The sequence below is a fragment of the Boleophthalmus pectinirostris genome, unplaced genomic scaffold (assembly GCF_026225935.1).
Source record: "Boleophthalmus pectinirostris isolate CB_2022bp ecotype Guang Dong unplaced genomic scaffold, ASM2622593v1 HiC_scaffold_5, whole genome shotgun sequence".
Lineage (NCBI taxonomy): Eukaryota > Metazoa > Chordata > Actinopteri > Gobiiformes > Gobiidae > Boleophthalmus > Boleophthalmus pectinirostris.
The window spans coordinates 21,227,938-21,241,028 of NW_026571404.1; the positions used below are offsets into that span (position 1 = coordinate 21,227,938).

The 13,091-nt window shown below is 38.7% G+C and overlaps 2 protein-coding genes across 2 annotated transcripts in view; one reads left to right on the top strand and one right to left on the bottom strand.

Moving 5' to 3' along the window:
* Positions 1-922: 922 nt before the first annotated feature.
* vstm4a (V-set and transmembrane domain containing 4a) lies at positions 923-8,851 on the top strand. Its single transcript, XM_020921466.2, has 8 exons — positions 923-1,079; positions 2,780-3,229; positions 6,163-6,216; positions 6,290-6,397; positions 6,470-6,503; positions 6,802-6,947; positions 7,739-7,806; positions 8,368-8,851. Exons 1-8 carry the CDS (start codon positions 1,031-1,033, stop codon positions 8,518-8,520), a joined length of 1,062 nt encoding a protein of 353 aa, XP_020777125.1. The 5' UTR covers positions 923-1,030; the 3' UTR covers positions 8,521-8,851.
* A 1,940-nt stretch (positions 8,852-10,791) lies between these two features.
* wdfy4 (WDFY family member 4) overlaps positions 10,792-13,091 on the bottom strand; it is a 35,612-nt gene continuing 33,312 nt past the window's right edge. Inside the window, exons 60-64 of the mRNA XM_055163096.1 lie at positions 12,860-13,039; positions 12,311-12,493; positions 12,070-12,175; positions 11,254-11,380; positions 10,792-11,174 (exon numbers count right to left, since the gene is read on the bottom strand). Of these exons, the coding sequence (XP_055019071.1) occupies positions 11,111-11,174; positions 11,254-11,380; positions 12,070-12,175; positions 12,311-12,493; positions 12,860-13,039 (660 nt within the window). The 3' untranslated portion in view covers positions 10,792-11,110. The remainder of the gene's footprint in view (positions 11,175-11,253; positions 11,381-12,069; positions 12,176-12,310; positions 12,494-12,859; positions 13,040-13,091) is intronic.

Sequence of the window (13,091 nt, forward strand, 5' to 3'; positions counted from 1 at the left end):
ACTGCAAATTGGCGACTTACCAATGTGCTTACCTGTCTACCCCACTCCTGCCCCTGCCACACGAACTCTAGAAAGTAGTATCGTTTTTGGCCACTATGAGGCAGACATGAGCACAATAACTAGTTCAGTGGGCACACCATGGGGCAGACACACTAAGTTACAATTACCCGTAAAAGTCATAAATCAACATGTGTAATTTGCTCTTTCTATGTTATGATAAAATGGTTCTATTACATGTATTTTTTTTATTTAATCCTTTGAATAATGAAATAAACACAGACTGCTTGTGCACTCTACAGTTTTGTGAGATGTCTTTAAATACCTGAAGGGTTAATTGTGTTGTGTAATTCCATTTGGCTTTGGCAGGACTGGGGAGCTGCAGCAGAAGTCCTGTCTCAGCACTTTACCCTGCCCAATAAAGCAGCAGGCCTCTCTCCACTGGGACGTCTGACAACCACAGAGACAGGCCCATGCCACTGTCCCGCAGCCAGACAGGGAAAGAACAGTTTAACATCTGCACGCACAACATTCACACAACCTGAAATAAAAGCAGGTTATGTGCTTGTTTTACATAAAAATTGCAGGGCTTTCACAAGATTAGTGTAATGAAGCGTGTTTATCATTTTAGGGCACTAATCTTTAAAATTAGGTATATGACGTTTTGACAATTAAGGGGTTATTTTTAAGTGCTCCAAAAATGACACATAAACAAACTAACAATAGACTTCGCCCAAGTTTTGGGGGGTTTGGGCCTCAGTCCAAGACTTCTCACAAGAACACAGGAAATGACATTTCCTAGGTTCTGCAGGACACAACGAAGGAGGCAGAGACAGATGGAGAGAGGGAGAGAGAAAAGTGGGAGTTTCTAAGAAGGAACAGAGCATATACTGTTTCACATTACAGAGAGAAGAGAGGAGAAAGAGGAGAGGAGTTAATGCTGGGTACGGCTCTGGCAGGTCCTGCAGCCAGCCGCACTTTTCAATGTAGCTCCCGGAGTAACAGCTGTTTATGGATTCACTGACTGTGGAAAATGTACCTCTCTATAGTGGCCTTTGTCCTAACTAAAGCTCTGCTCTCAGGTAAGTTCAGTTTGTTTACAGCAACTATAAGAAACTGCATTTCGGCCAATACTTTGGCTCTAATTCTCCAGTCAATGAAATAAAGTAAAATATTCAGGAAAAGATTGCACCACCCTAACAAGTCAACTTATTTGGTTTATCGTTTGTTGGAGAACTACATAAGAAACTATTTGCTTTCCCTTTTCATCCTTTGTAATTAAAAAAATATCTTTTGTCTCATTTGGGAAAAGTTATTTTCATTAACAAAACAAAACAAGTCACAAAAATTCACAAGGCACCAGTTTATTTGTGCCAATCCCAATCTTGGGTGAATGGAGAGGGCAGAATCAGCAATCTCTAAATCAATATACAAATCCAAGTACAGTAGGCATTTTTTTGTAGTGAACCTATGGAATTCTTAAATAGGAAATACACGATGAGTGGTAGGCCTACTTATAGTCATAAATGGCATAAAGATGTCTTGCTGCTAATGATGCTGCTCCTGTGGTTTGTCACTTCAAACAGAGGAGGACAGACCCTAAGGCAGATTCCCCAGCTAACATAAAACCAAGAAAGCAGCATGGGAGCCCAGATGGTCCCAGTTAGCTTGTCGTGTTGGTACCGGCCTGTTTTGAGTGTACTGTACCCAAGATGGATGTTTTCCACCTGTAGATGCTCCACGCCTATCTGATCACATCTTGTGCCCAGACTCTGTGTCTGCTCCAAAAAGTCTCGACCCATCTGGACAAAGATAAAACACAAATATACAGAAAAATGAAAAAGGCAGCTGAAATCTACTCTTGTTATTCCAAAACCCCTCATGTTTTCTAGCATTGACAGAATAAATTCCCATTGCATGTTAAACTGTGAAGTTGTAAAAAGATTGAGTCTCTCCAAGGCAGTAAATCTGAGCTGCCACTGTGGGTGTGCTTATAAAACATTGAGTCTAAAATGCATAATTATGTTTAATTGGCAGGAAATCAAACATTGCAAAATGATTGCAGGCCTTGTTCTACGTGGGGTATTGGAGAGGGCCAGTTACATTTTATGTTTTACACGCATTGTTGTTATGAACATTTCAGGAAAGGTCAGTAAAGGGCCAAAATGATCAACATTGTTCAAGGTCACTGTTTCACCACTTGTTCATAAGCACTTGTTCATTACAAATAGCTTATGTTCTGTGCATTTATACACCTTTTTTTGTTTTGTTGACAGCATATGCATTCAGTATTTTGCGTATTAAACAAAAAAAGATCATAGGAATCAAATTAAAGGATATAAAATTTTAATGTGTATTGTGAGAAGACACAATTTTATGATTATTCATGACATTATAGTCAAAGAACAGTGATGACTAACAGATCAAAGTGACTTTCTGCATAATAATATAAACCAGGGATTCTTAAACTTTTAAATCTCAGGTCCTGACTTTTTCTGTTCAAACTAACTTGTGGCCAAATCTCATATTAAATTCATTATATTCTACTGATTGTGGGACCTTCAAGAAGTTGCCCTATTTTGGGCCCCAACTCTGATTAAGAGGCACAAACATAAACAGCCATTTAAATAAAACACAGTACATTTATAGTTAAATTTTTAGTTTTTATTAGTAGCTATTGTGATTATTTTGGGAATAAACACAATTATCAATAGAATTATCTGGACAACTCTATTTGACAGATTACAAATGAATGCTGTGATGTTTTTCTGTTTTTTTGCAGCAGAGGTTTGCCATGCTTTAAACGTGACAGTGACACCGGGCCCTGTCATCATGGTAACGGAGAGGGACAATTTGACCCTGTCCTGCCTGGTTTCCCAACGCAAGAGGAGCAACAGTGTCCTTATCCTGCGCTGGTTCTACTCCCCTCCTGTGTCCCCCACAACAATCCCCCAGGACTCATCTCTTCATCCTTCTACACAAGAACCAAATCAGTTTCTCATCGCTAAACTGGGAATCAAGAAAATTAAGCTCTATGGGAACTACACACGACGTTTCCCTCGGCCCAAGTTTCGCCTGTTTGAGGAGCAGGAGGGAGAGTTATTCCGGTTGTGGATTTTGAATGTGTCTGGGATGGACCAGGGAATGTACAGCTGCAAGGTTCAGGAGATACGTAAACTCAGGAACACATGGAGGTCCTCTTCAAATGGTACAGGCAGCACGCAGCTAATGGGTAAGTGATGCTATAGAGGTGGGCAACAATTCCAAATATCATTTACACAGAAATTGTAGTGCTGATGCTGTGTAATATTAGACTGTTCACTATAGTGTGGAAAGTAAAAGAAACTTGAACATAATACTTCAAAATATATTTCTGAACTTATGCTTATGTTATTGAGCTTTAACACTTGTGTGATACTTGAACCTCACTGGATAGATTTTAACCTGGAGAGACTCAGACAGACACAAAGAGAAAGTATTAGTAGTTTTATTGAATGAGTTTGCTTTGCAGCAAAAGACATTGCCATAAAGGGCGTGGCCGAGTAGATGAGATGTTTTCGCCCCACGGCCTGAGCACTGGTAGAGGTGAGGCCAAGGAGAGTGAACAATGAGACGAAGGGGAGAGCGTGAAGGGGGGACGATGAGATGATGAGGAGAGAGAAGAGGATGATAAGAGATTGAGGAAAGAGAAGGGGACGATGAAATGATGAGGCGGTGCAGGGGAGGAGGTGGGGCGTAGCACAAATTAAGAGCAACTGTACACATGCAGTGGGGTTTTACATTGGGCAGGAGTGTTTGACGTGAGGTGATGAAGACTGAGGATCAGGAAAATTCTGGAGAAGCAGTGAGGAAGATGGGAGAGAAGTTCGGTCTGGCATTTGCAAAAATATCATCTATTGTTAGTGGAATAATAATATTGTGAATATTGTCCACTCATATCCTTAGTTGTTGATGATGTCTTCACTTGCTCTTCAACAAACATTTCATATTGTATCTTTCATTTGACAATATAAGAAAAAGCACACCATGTGCAAAAAGAAACAGGGGAATTCTGTGTTCCAATCTTATGCAAAGTTGATCCATTTCTGGCCAAGGAATCCCCTTTGCACTCACACCCTGTCAGTGTGATCCTCTAATGGAAACAACTGGATAAAGGAAAATCAGCAGCTGATAGTGGAACACAGAGGGAACACTGAAGACAGGATTTATTTATTTTTATGTGTCTATTTATTGAAGTTAAAAATCCTTGCGCGCGTGTGTTTGAGTGTGACCCCAGTTCTCTGGCATTTCCATCTCAAAACAATGAGCTCACAGCCTCACACAGCCAGCTCTGTCTGTACCAGCAGAGGGAAAGGTAGAGAGAGTGCTGAGCTGGCTCTGCTTGAACCGAAATACATTACATCAGCATGTTGAGTTTAAGGCCTCTGCAAACCTCGGGAAAAATGGTTACTGCAGATTCCAAATGTGGTGAAACGTTTAAGGGACATTTGAGGATCATAATTGCTTGTTACTTAAATTAAATTCACCTATTCAGCAAAATCAAACATTACCAAAAAGGCATATGTCATCCTGTTTTGCCATAGTTTACGATACTGAAAAATTGTTGTGTGTGGTGAAAACAATACTGTATTAACTTACCTTGCTTAATTCTTAAGTCAAATTCATGTGACAACGCCCTGACCTATATTTGGGTCAATGTCCGCTAAGGAAGCCACACAACCTCAGGCATCTGCGCCATGCTTTGCCACAGAGACAAAACACAAGTGCTGACATTTTGAGGGTAAACGAAACTAAGTTATAGCTTTGAACCAGGAATCCCCCCCTGTCTGAGCATTTTAACAAAAGCTGGTATCTGCCTCCTAGACCACAAAAGCTCTGGGGAGACAGCCCTCACTTATTTTGAAATACCATCTTCAGACCATATGCTCTTGTTGTTTCTTCTCTCTAAATGAAAGGGTTTTGTGCTGATAAAATCTAGTTTTATTAGTGCAGACTTCAAATTTCACTGCTCCAAGTTGAGAATCTGGTTGAACTTTTCTTCTCACAGTGGAGCAGAGCCAAAGCACATGCGTCTAATTCGTACCTGATGATTTTTTGAAAGGAAATCTGTGCAGGTCACTTTTTGTTCAGGAGGTGTCCAGGAGAGAGAGAGGGGAGCCATGTGTGAACACTGGATTATTGGTGCCAGCTGCTGGTTAACCACAGTGTGAGGCTATGTGCCATTTACAACTCTCATTATCAACTGTACAGTGCCCTTAACTGCATGTCAACTGAACCCATCATGCTGTGTAATAGCAGTTATATTTAAATGAAATGCTGTTGGATTACAATACCACTCAATACATGCTGTTTAACTGTCAGATTAAATATTGTAAGTGGTAAGTGATCCCCTGATGAAAGTGAGGGCACTGCTGCACCCTTCATGTTTCCATAGGTTTTATTTTGAGTAATTACTGGACCTATCCACACGAAGCAAAAACTGACACAAAAACTCACTTCTGTATGAATATAAATAAACACGAAAGTGGTGCATTATTCCACCCCACCCCAGAGACATGATTGTTGTCTGTTGAAAGAACTTTAAGAAAGATTAATATGGCAAGTTTATAGAACCAAATGTTCAACATTTGTGGATCATAAGTCTGACTATTTCTTCAAAAATGGTGAATTTCGCATAGAGTTAAATTGGCTCCAGTCCTCCATCTGAAATTGCATATTCACCTTTTTTTTGTCACTTAGTTGTCAGGTAAAAAATAGTGTTGCTCTATTTATTACTCTTCCATTATAAAATCATCATCATAATCTGTAAATAATTCTTTCAACAATGTCATCAGAACATATTATACTTCTCCTATTAATACGTAAAAAATTGAATGTGAAAACCCTAAGAGGAAGTGGTTATCCAGAGAAACGGGGAACTCCCAAACACAATCCAAGAGCAGCAGTCCGTTGGGCCCCTCTTGTGTGTGTACACTGTTTGTGTGGTGTGTTTGGCGGATGAGGTTGTAGTCTCTCCGCTCATGACAGCGGTTTGATATTTCTGGAAACCACTAAAGCAGTCTGCTCTGTTGGACCCATGCCTCCAGACAACAGCATTTTTATAATAGGCACACTCCTCTGTCCTCAACGTTTGGCTTTTGCTGACTTTTAAATCTCTTTTTCCAGTGCACGTTACTCACGAGGACAGCAGAGGGGAAGGACTGGGACAGTGGTCTGCAGGTATTCAAGCTAAAAGCTATTATTAGTCTATGTTATCACCTTTTTTATGTGAGATTTATGTGTGCATTTTCAGATGTGTACCTGAGTGCGGTGCTGATCTGCTGTCTGGGCCTGCTGTCCATCTTCCTCTTCACTTTGGTCCTCTCCTGCCAGTATTTTTATAGAAGACATAGACTCAAAAGTAAAGTGAAAACTCACATATAGTTAGTCAATTCATGTCTACATTAGATTAATACATTTTCCTTTTTTACAGCCAGTTATCTTCTAGTCAAGTGTCCAGAAAGCAGGTATGTCAGAATTCTTACATTTGCAATCAATTGCCAATGGTAAGTAGAATAGCAACTATGTGAGTAAATGTTATAAGCTTTGAAAATGTTAGTGTAAAAGTGATAGTTGGAGTAATATTTTAGAAGTACTATCACTAGTAGTAATAGTACAAGTGTTGCAATTTGCAGTACAGAACGAGTATCTGAGAAAAGATCCTATCATCTATTAAACAAATGTGTTGAGGTACTGCTATAAGATTTATACTTCATCCACATTTGGCCCAAACCACATGTTAACCTTGTGTATTTTTCCTAACAGCTCAGGCGAAACTGTGACCAGCTCCAGTAGCTCCTCGAGCTCTTCTCCAAAAGCTCTGAGAAAAGACACAAGACCCACAATACCTGCCAGAACAATAACACCACCCACACTACCCCGGGAGCCCCCACCGCAGACACCAACCAAGGGTAAGACTATGTAACTTACTTTGTCACAGCACTTATCCCATTGTACATTATGTAGTGCAGATGTTGGCTTCCAGTGATAGGGATTTTTCAGTCTTTTGCTTGCATCAGAGGGTAGAGGAGTCATTTCAGTGTCAGTTGATGTTTTTTTGGATGGAGTTTCATCCAGACAGTTACAGAAGTCTGAGAAAGGCTCCAGCACCCCGTGATCCTGACAGGGGGACTAAGTGGGTTAGGAAAACAATAGTGGCAAAAGATACACTATCCAACTGCGGCTAAATAGAAAAAAAAAAGAAACATTCCCCATACCGGAATATCAAGTCTCACTGTAAATATTATGAGAAAGTCTTGCATTGTCTAAGATCAAATTCAAAGCAGTTCATTCAAAGCAGATCATTTTGAAGTTAGTTATGTATTTAAAAGGTACAGTGGTGCAATATATCACCACCATATATATTTTCTGGTCATTGGTCAACCACCTTCTTCTGCCCATAAAAATTATATTATTTTGCTTATAATGTTCCACAGTATGACATTAAATGCACGTATGTTCATGACTGACAACAAGTAGGTATATATCTATATATCTATATCTATACACACACACACACACACACACACACACACATATATATATATATATATATATATATATATATATATATATATAATATATATAATATATATATATATATATATATATATATATATAAAACAGGATAGGTTTAATGTGATATGTTTTGAGTATTTGTTCTATTATTGTTTCTATTATTTACTTACGTCTTGTGTTTTAGTCCCTGTTGCTGCAAAGAGACCCCAAAAGCCCAAAAGATCCAAGCTGCTACAACAAAGAGCAGCTAATGTAAGTCATATTCACTCACTTCCCTTGTACTAAATGACCCATCTGGGGACGTCCACAGTTTCCATATTATTTCTGCATATATAAAATGTCTGTTGTTCTGGCTGACTCTCATTGAGGTATATGCAAAGGGGAATTTATTTCACGACTACATGATTGTCGACTGGAGTTTATTACACTCTCTTCATTCAGTTATGAGCTTGATAATTCTATTTAGCTTTATTGCTTCTCATACACTATTATTTATTTAGAGCGCTTCATTAGTTTTATATCTACAATAAAAGTGTAAAAGACATGCCGAATATATCCTGAAGTGATTTTAAGGGTGCTATTCTCGTGTATCTGTCGTGTTTTCTGTTTGTCACAAGAACATGCTGATTTGATTAGTGAAAAAAATTACATGAAATAAATAAAATGTCCTGACAAAGCTTTGAGATCTTGTCAACAAATGTTTTATGTACAATCCAGACCAGATGTTTGCTATAACAATGTGACCACTACTGTTTATAGGGAAAACATAAGCAAACATCCTTTTGGCCTAAATTTGCTTGTTCTCCTTTTCAGACGCGGGGCTTGCAGGAAGACAGTTTGACTTATGCAGAGCTAGAGCTGGTCCGGCCAAGACCCCACCCTTCGGCCCTGTCAAGTCCAGACCCTGCACCCTCTGATTCGGACACTGTTTATGCTCAGATCCTCTTCCAGGAAAAACAGCTGTAAACTCTGCAGCTAAAGGATACAATTTGTCAAGCCAAACTAATCTTCGAAAATATTTATAGACAATTATCTTGACATTAAACAGTCATCTTGTATGGCATTAGTGGATGGGTTTTGTGCCTGAACTCTAACATTGTGCTTTGGCTTGGCTGGTCTGTTCACCAGATGTGTTGGTATGTATGAATGCCATATTATTCTTGTTTAAACTCAGGAGATGATGTAGAAAAAAACCTTGGCCAGGCTGTTTTATTGTCGCCTTTGAGGGATCTGTAAATTCTGCTTTTCATTTTCATTTATAAACATCATAATTAATGTATATGGTCAATAAATATGTTTGTGGGTACAGAGAGTACATTTTGGGGTTTTATGGGAAAAAGTTAGGATTGGTAAGAAGTTCATCTGCTTTATTTGTTTTTAGTTAGTATTTTATTCTATTGAGGCACCATACCTTCATGAGAAAACATAAGCTGGCAAATATTTGTTTTTAATTTTTAGTCAACAATGATACAAGCCCAATAGATATAGTAAAGATTGTATATTAGGAGACAGAATCCAAGGACAAAACAAATTGAACTCCAGACGACATACTCAAGCCCCCAGAAAAGGTGAAGGGTTCAGGCCATTTTGTGAAGGTCATTGTGTGAAAAAGGCAATGAAGACGGAGATGGCGTCTGAAGGAAAATAATGCACCATCAAGTGGGAGACACAGAGAGAGAGAAGCCATCATCCCCCACAGTCCACAGCCCCTGACGAGGTTGAACCCACTAATGACTACATTTATTCAAATTAGACTAATTGTAATCATGGTTAATAATTAGCTTTACAGTGCATTATAATTGGGTTAGGCTACAAGATGGTTCTGCCGAGGTGCAATAATTTATTTGATTTAATTATTCTGAGGAACCCAGTGCTTTGACATTTCATATCATAAAACCAGCGGGGTAGAGAGAATGGAGATGGCCGTTGTCTTTAGAGAAGGTCATTGCTCGCTCTCTGGGAAAATTATGAGCACTATTTTCCACTCTATTAAGCTACTCCACTTAGCACAATTAGCCACACACATAAAGGTTAAAGAGAGAGACCTCTTTAGTTATGACAGAGGGGAGTGGCGCGAGTGCTTATGAGAATGAAAACAAGCCTTCACAGCACTGACAATGTACAAGCAACTTTTAAAAGGAGCAAACAACAATCAATATTTGGAGCATTGATCACTTAACTATTGTGGATAAATGTTTTGAGTAGTGTGTGTCGTATGTAAAGCTAGTTCCTACAAATTAGCCATTGTTCAGGAAATGCTCCACCTATGACCCATAGTCACTGGGAATGTCTATGGCAACCTTTTTTAAGAGGAATGACAAAAACATAATTTTTTTTTCAAGGATCAGTAAAGCATGATAGGCCAGTGGTAGCAGCACAAAAAGTACAAAACCCTTAAGCATAGTTTGGTCTTTACACATGTTTGCTGTTTACCAGGTTAATTTGCACTGTATTTGCACCATAAACACCTATATATGGTGGTAGATAATTAAATAAATGAAAAGTCATTATAAAGATAATATTTTTATAAGGCAGCCCGGTAGTTGGGGACCCCTTTTCTATGGTACATGCAATTTCACACAGGAAGTACGCCCAAGAAGAATAAGTGCTACCTAATGTCCAATATAGTTAGATGTTAAAATGAACTCCGGGGTCATTTGCACTATATCTCCAGAATAAAATACGTAGATATGGTGGTAGACTTTACAATTTTTTTTAAACTAATAAATACAAATTTATAATATTTTTTTCTGAGTCCTGGCACCAGCATGTACTACAGACCCCCGATTGAATTTCAGACAGGAAGTACACGCAGGAATAATAAGTGCTACGTAATGTCCATAGTTACAAGTAACCTTGATTTATACAGTAAGAAATGACAAAATAAAGGTTTAAGAACACCCCATGTAACCTCTAACATAGGGTATAGTAAATGAACAAGCGAACAACTCTTCAAATGCTCATAAATTCACATTCCAACTCTGATGGAAAATTCAGTGGAGAAAACAACAAAGAAAATGTGTTCAGTGTTCCCAACCAGTGAGCACTCTGAACTGTTGATACCACAAAAATGCACCAAAGAAATACATTACAATGCTTGAACTGCTGACTGAAGGGAATGTCTGACTTTTTACTGAAACTGATTTTTCCAGTAGCACATGGAGGCATCAAAAGTTTCATGCTTTAAGGAATAACAGATTCATCTTGTATTGTTTAACTTTAATGTAAAAACAGCAATTGTTGTTGAAAAAGTAATACGTTTATTATTGGCATATTCATTAATGTAATACTTTAAATGTCCTTTTCTTTTCTTTAGGAATTGCACAGATATAACAATAAACACTGTATTTCAATTATAGTATAAATCTAAATATAATATATCTTAATGAGTGAAAACATGTCTAAAATGGATTCATATTCATTTTAATAAGAAAAAACATTTAGCTAGATGGCACAGAAAGCATTTACCCTGAATGAATATGTAACAATAGTCTTAATATCCAGTTTATGCAACACTTAAAAAGTGATAAATAATTGTGAGGAGGTAGGGGTTGGCTCACTCGCACGTCCATGTAAAAACTCTGCCCCAGGCATCACCCACCAGCAGAGTGGCATGGCTCCTGCACAATAATCAAAGTGTCACATATTTGCACTTTAAGGTGAGATGTTTCATATATTCAGCCTGTATTCTGCACATACCTGGACATGGCCAGCGCAGTGATGGCTGGGTTATTTTTGTAGCGTCTTTGGGACACGGGATGTCCTCTGTTCAGCTCATGACACAACACCAGATGTCTCTCCCATTTTTTAACCTGTGAGCTGCCGACTGAAGATATAACACAAGAATATAGTTTATTAGCAATATGTATTCTAACCCACAGTCACATAGAAAACAAAGGCTTCCATGATACATAAAGACCTGTCTCTATGTAATTTTCAAAGCACAATACTCCTATGAGGTGACGGAGGCTGTAACCAACGTATGCCAAATTGGATCTGGGTATTATTGCTTTCTAAATTATACCCGCTCACACACGTCAGCAGAATTACTCATCAGTGTTTACTGCCTCTATGTTTAATAACTTTATAACAACATAATTCCTGCTAGCCCTAACACTAGTGAGGGATGGGCTAAGCGATACAGTTACCTGGAAACACATTAAATCTCTAAGATGAGCAGTTAAAAATAGTAATTTCACATTTTGTCTAATTACCCTGTGAGGGGATTCTTACATTCTCTTCAAAGATAGATGATTACACCCAGTTCTGTGTTTTTTACAGGGTTCTGCTAAAACTATGGCAGACAATCGATTTATTATTTATTAGTTATTTGAGTATTTATATTTTATACAACATCTTCAAACAGCTTTTTAGTATAGTTTCCACCAACTATTGTTTAGCTTGATCTAGACACCATTAAAGGGAAACACTGGATGATCTCACATTGTTGTTCTTGTCAACCACTCTCCCTACTGACTTTATTACTTCAGAATATTATTGCATGTAATTTCTTACCAAGCGTTACACTGGTGTCTGCTGGCACTGTTCCTCCCTGCCCCTGGGACACAACTTCCTCTGAAGTGATAGGAACTTGTGTTTGCGTGAGTTCTGTCCTCCAAATCTACGGAAGACACATAACAGGCAAAATTACAGTTCACTAATAGAAAAAAACATTCTGCACTCTGTATGTTTGAAGGCTAGACGATGAATACATGTAGTATATCAATCAAGGAACACATAATACAATGCTACTCACTCTGACACTACCATCGGTGCAGCCAGTCACAATGATGTTCCTGGCATCCCATTCAAGTCTCTGTGAGAAGCTGACACACACGATGTCTGCCTGAGGCCCACAGGAAGTGTCTGTGCAGGCCAACAGCTGCCCCCTCATGGTCCACAGGTACAACTGCGAGCCTGCGCAGGAGGCAATGTCCCCCTGTCAAAAAATACACACTGGGTTCATTTGGTAACAATGAAAAGAATCTTCCTTTACTTTAGATCAGTGGTTCTCAAAATTTTCACACCTAGTTCCACCTAAGAAAATATTAAACCTTCCAAGAACCACAAGATCTAAAGCAGGACTATTCCTAAATAGGGAATATAACTAAAAGAATAACCAAGAGAAGGACAAAAAGGTGAATTAAACTGACACTAAATTAAGCATAAACAAGAAGGAGCTTGCATACTACCAGTGGTATTGGGACCACAGTTTGAGAACCACTGTTTTAAATTAACAACAAAACAAAAACATACAAAAAGCAAAAGAGAGATATGCAGAGGATAAACATGTTGTTTGACTTACAGTGAGCTCATTGATGGCTATTGCAGACACACTGCGTGTGTGTCCTGTGAGCTGCGTGATGTAGCTGAGCTCTTCCAAATCCCACAGGATACAGGTGTAGTCACGGGACCCACTCAGTAGCATGTTGTGGACCTCAGACACAGCCAGGCAAGTCACTGCATCTATGTGCCCGTATAATGGCTGTAGAAACAATTACTTTATTATTACAACAATAACATCCAAAAATAATTGA

Bases quoted from the DNA above. Each gene is read 5' to 3' on its own strand.
- vstm4a (XM_020921466.2), top strand. From the start codon at position 1,031: ATGTACCTCTCTATAGTGGCCTTTGTCCTAACTAAAGCTCTGCTCTCA. The intron at 6,398-6,469 runs GTAAAGTGAAAA...CCTTTTTTACAG, and splicing joins TAGAAGACATAGACTCAAAA to CCAGTTATCTTCTAGTCAAG. The intron at 6,504-6,801 runs GTATGTCAGAAT...TTTTCCTAACAG, and splicing joins GTCAAGTGTCCAGAAAGCAG to CTCAGGCGAAACTGTGACCA.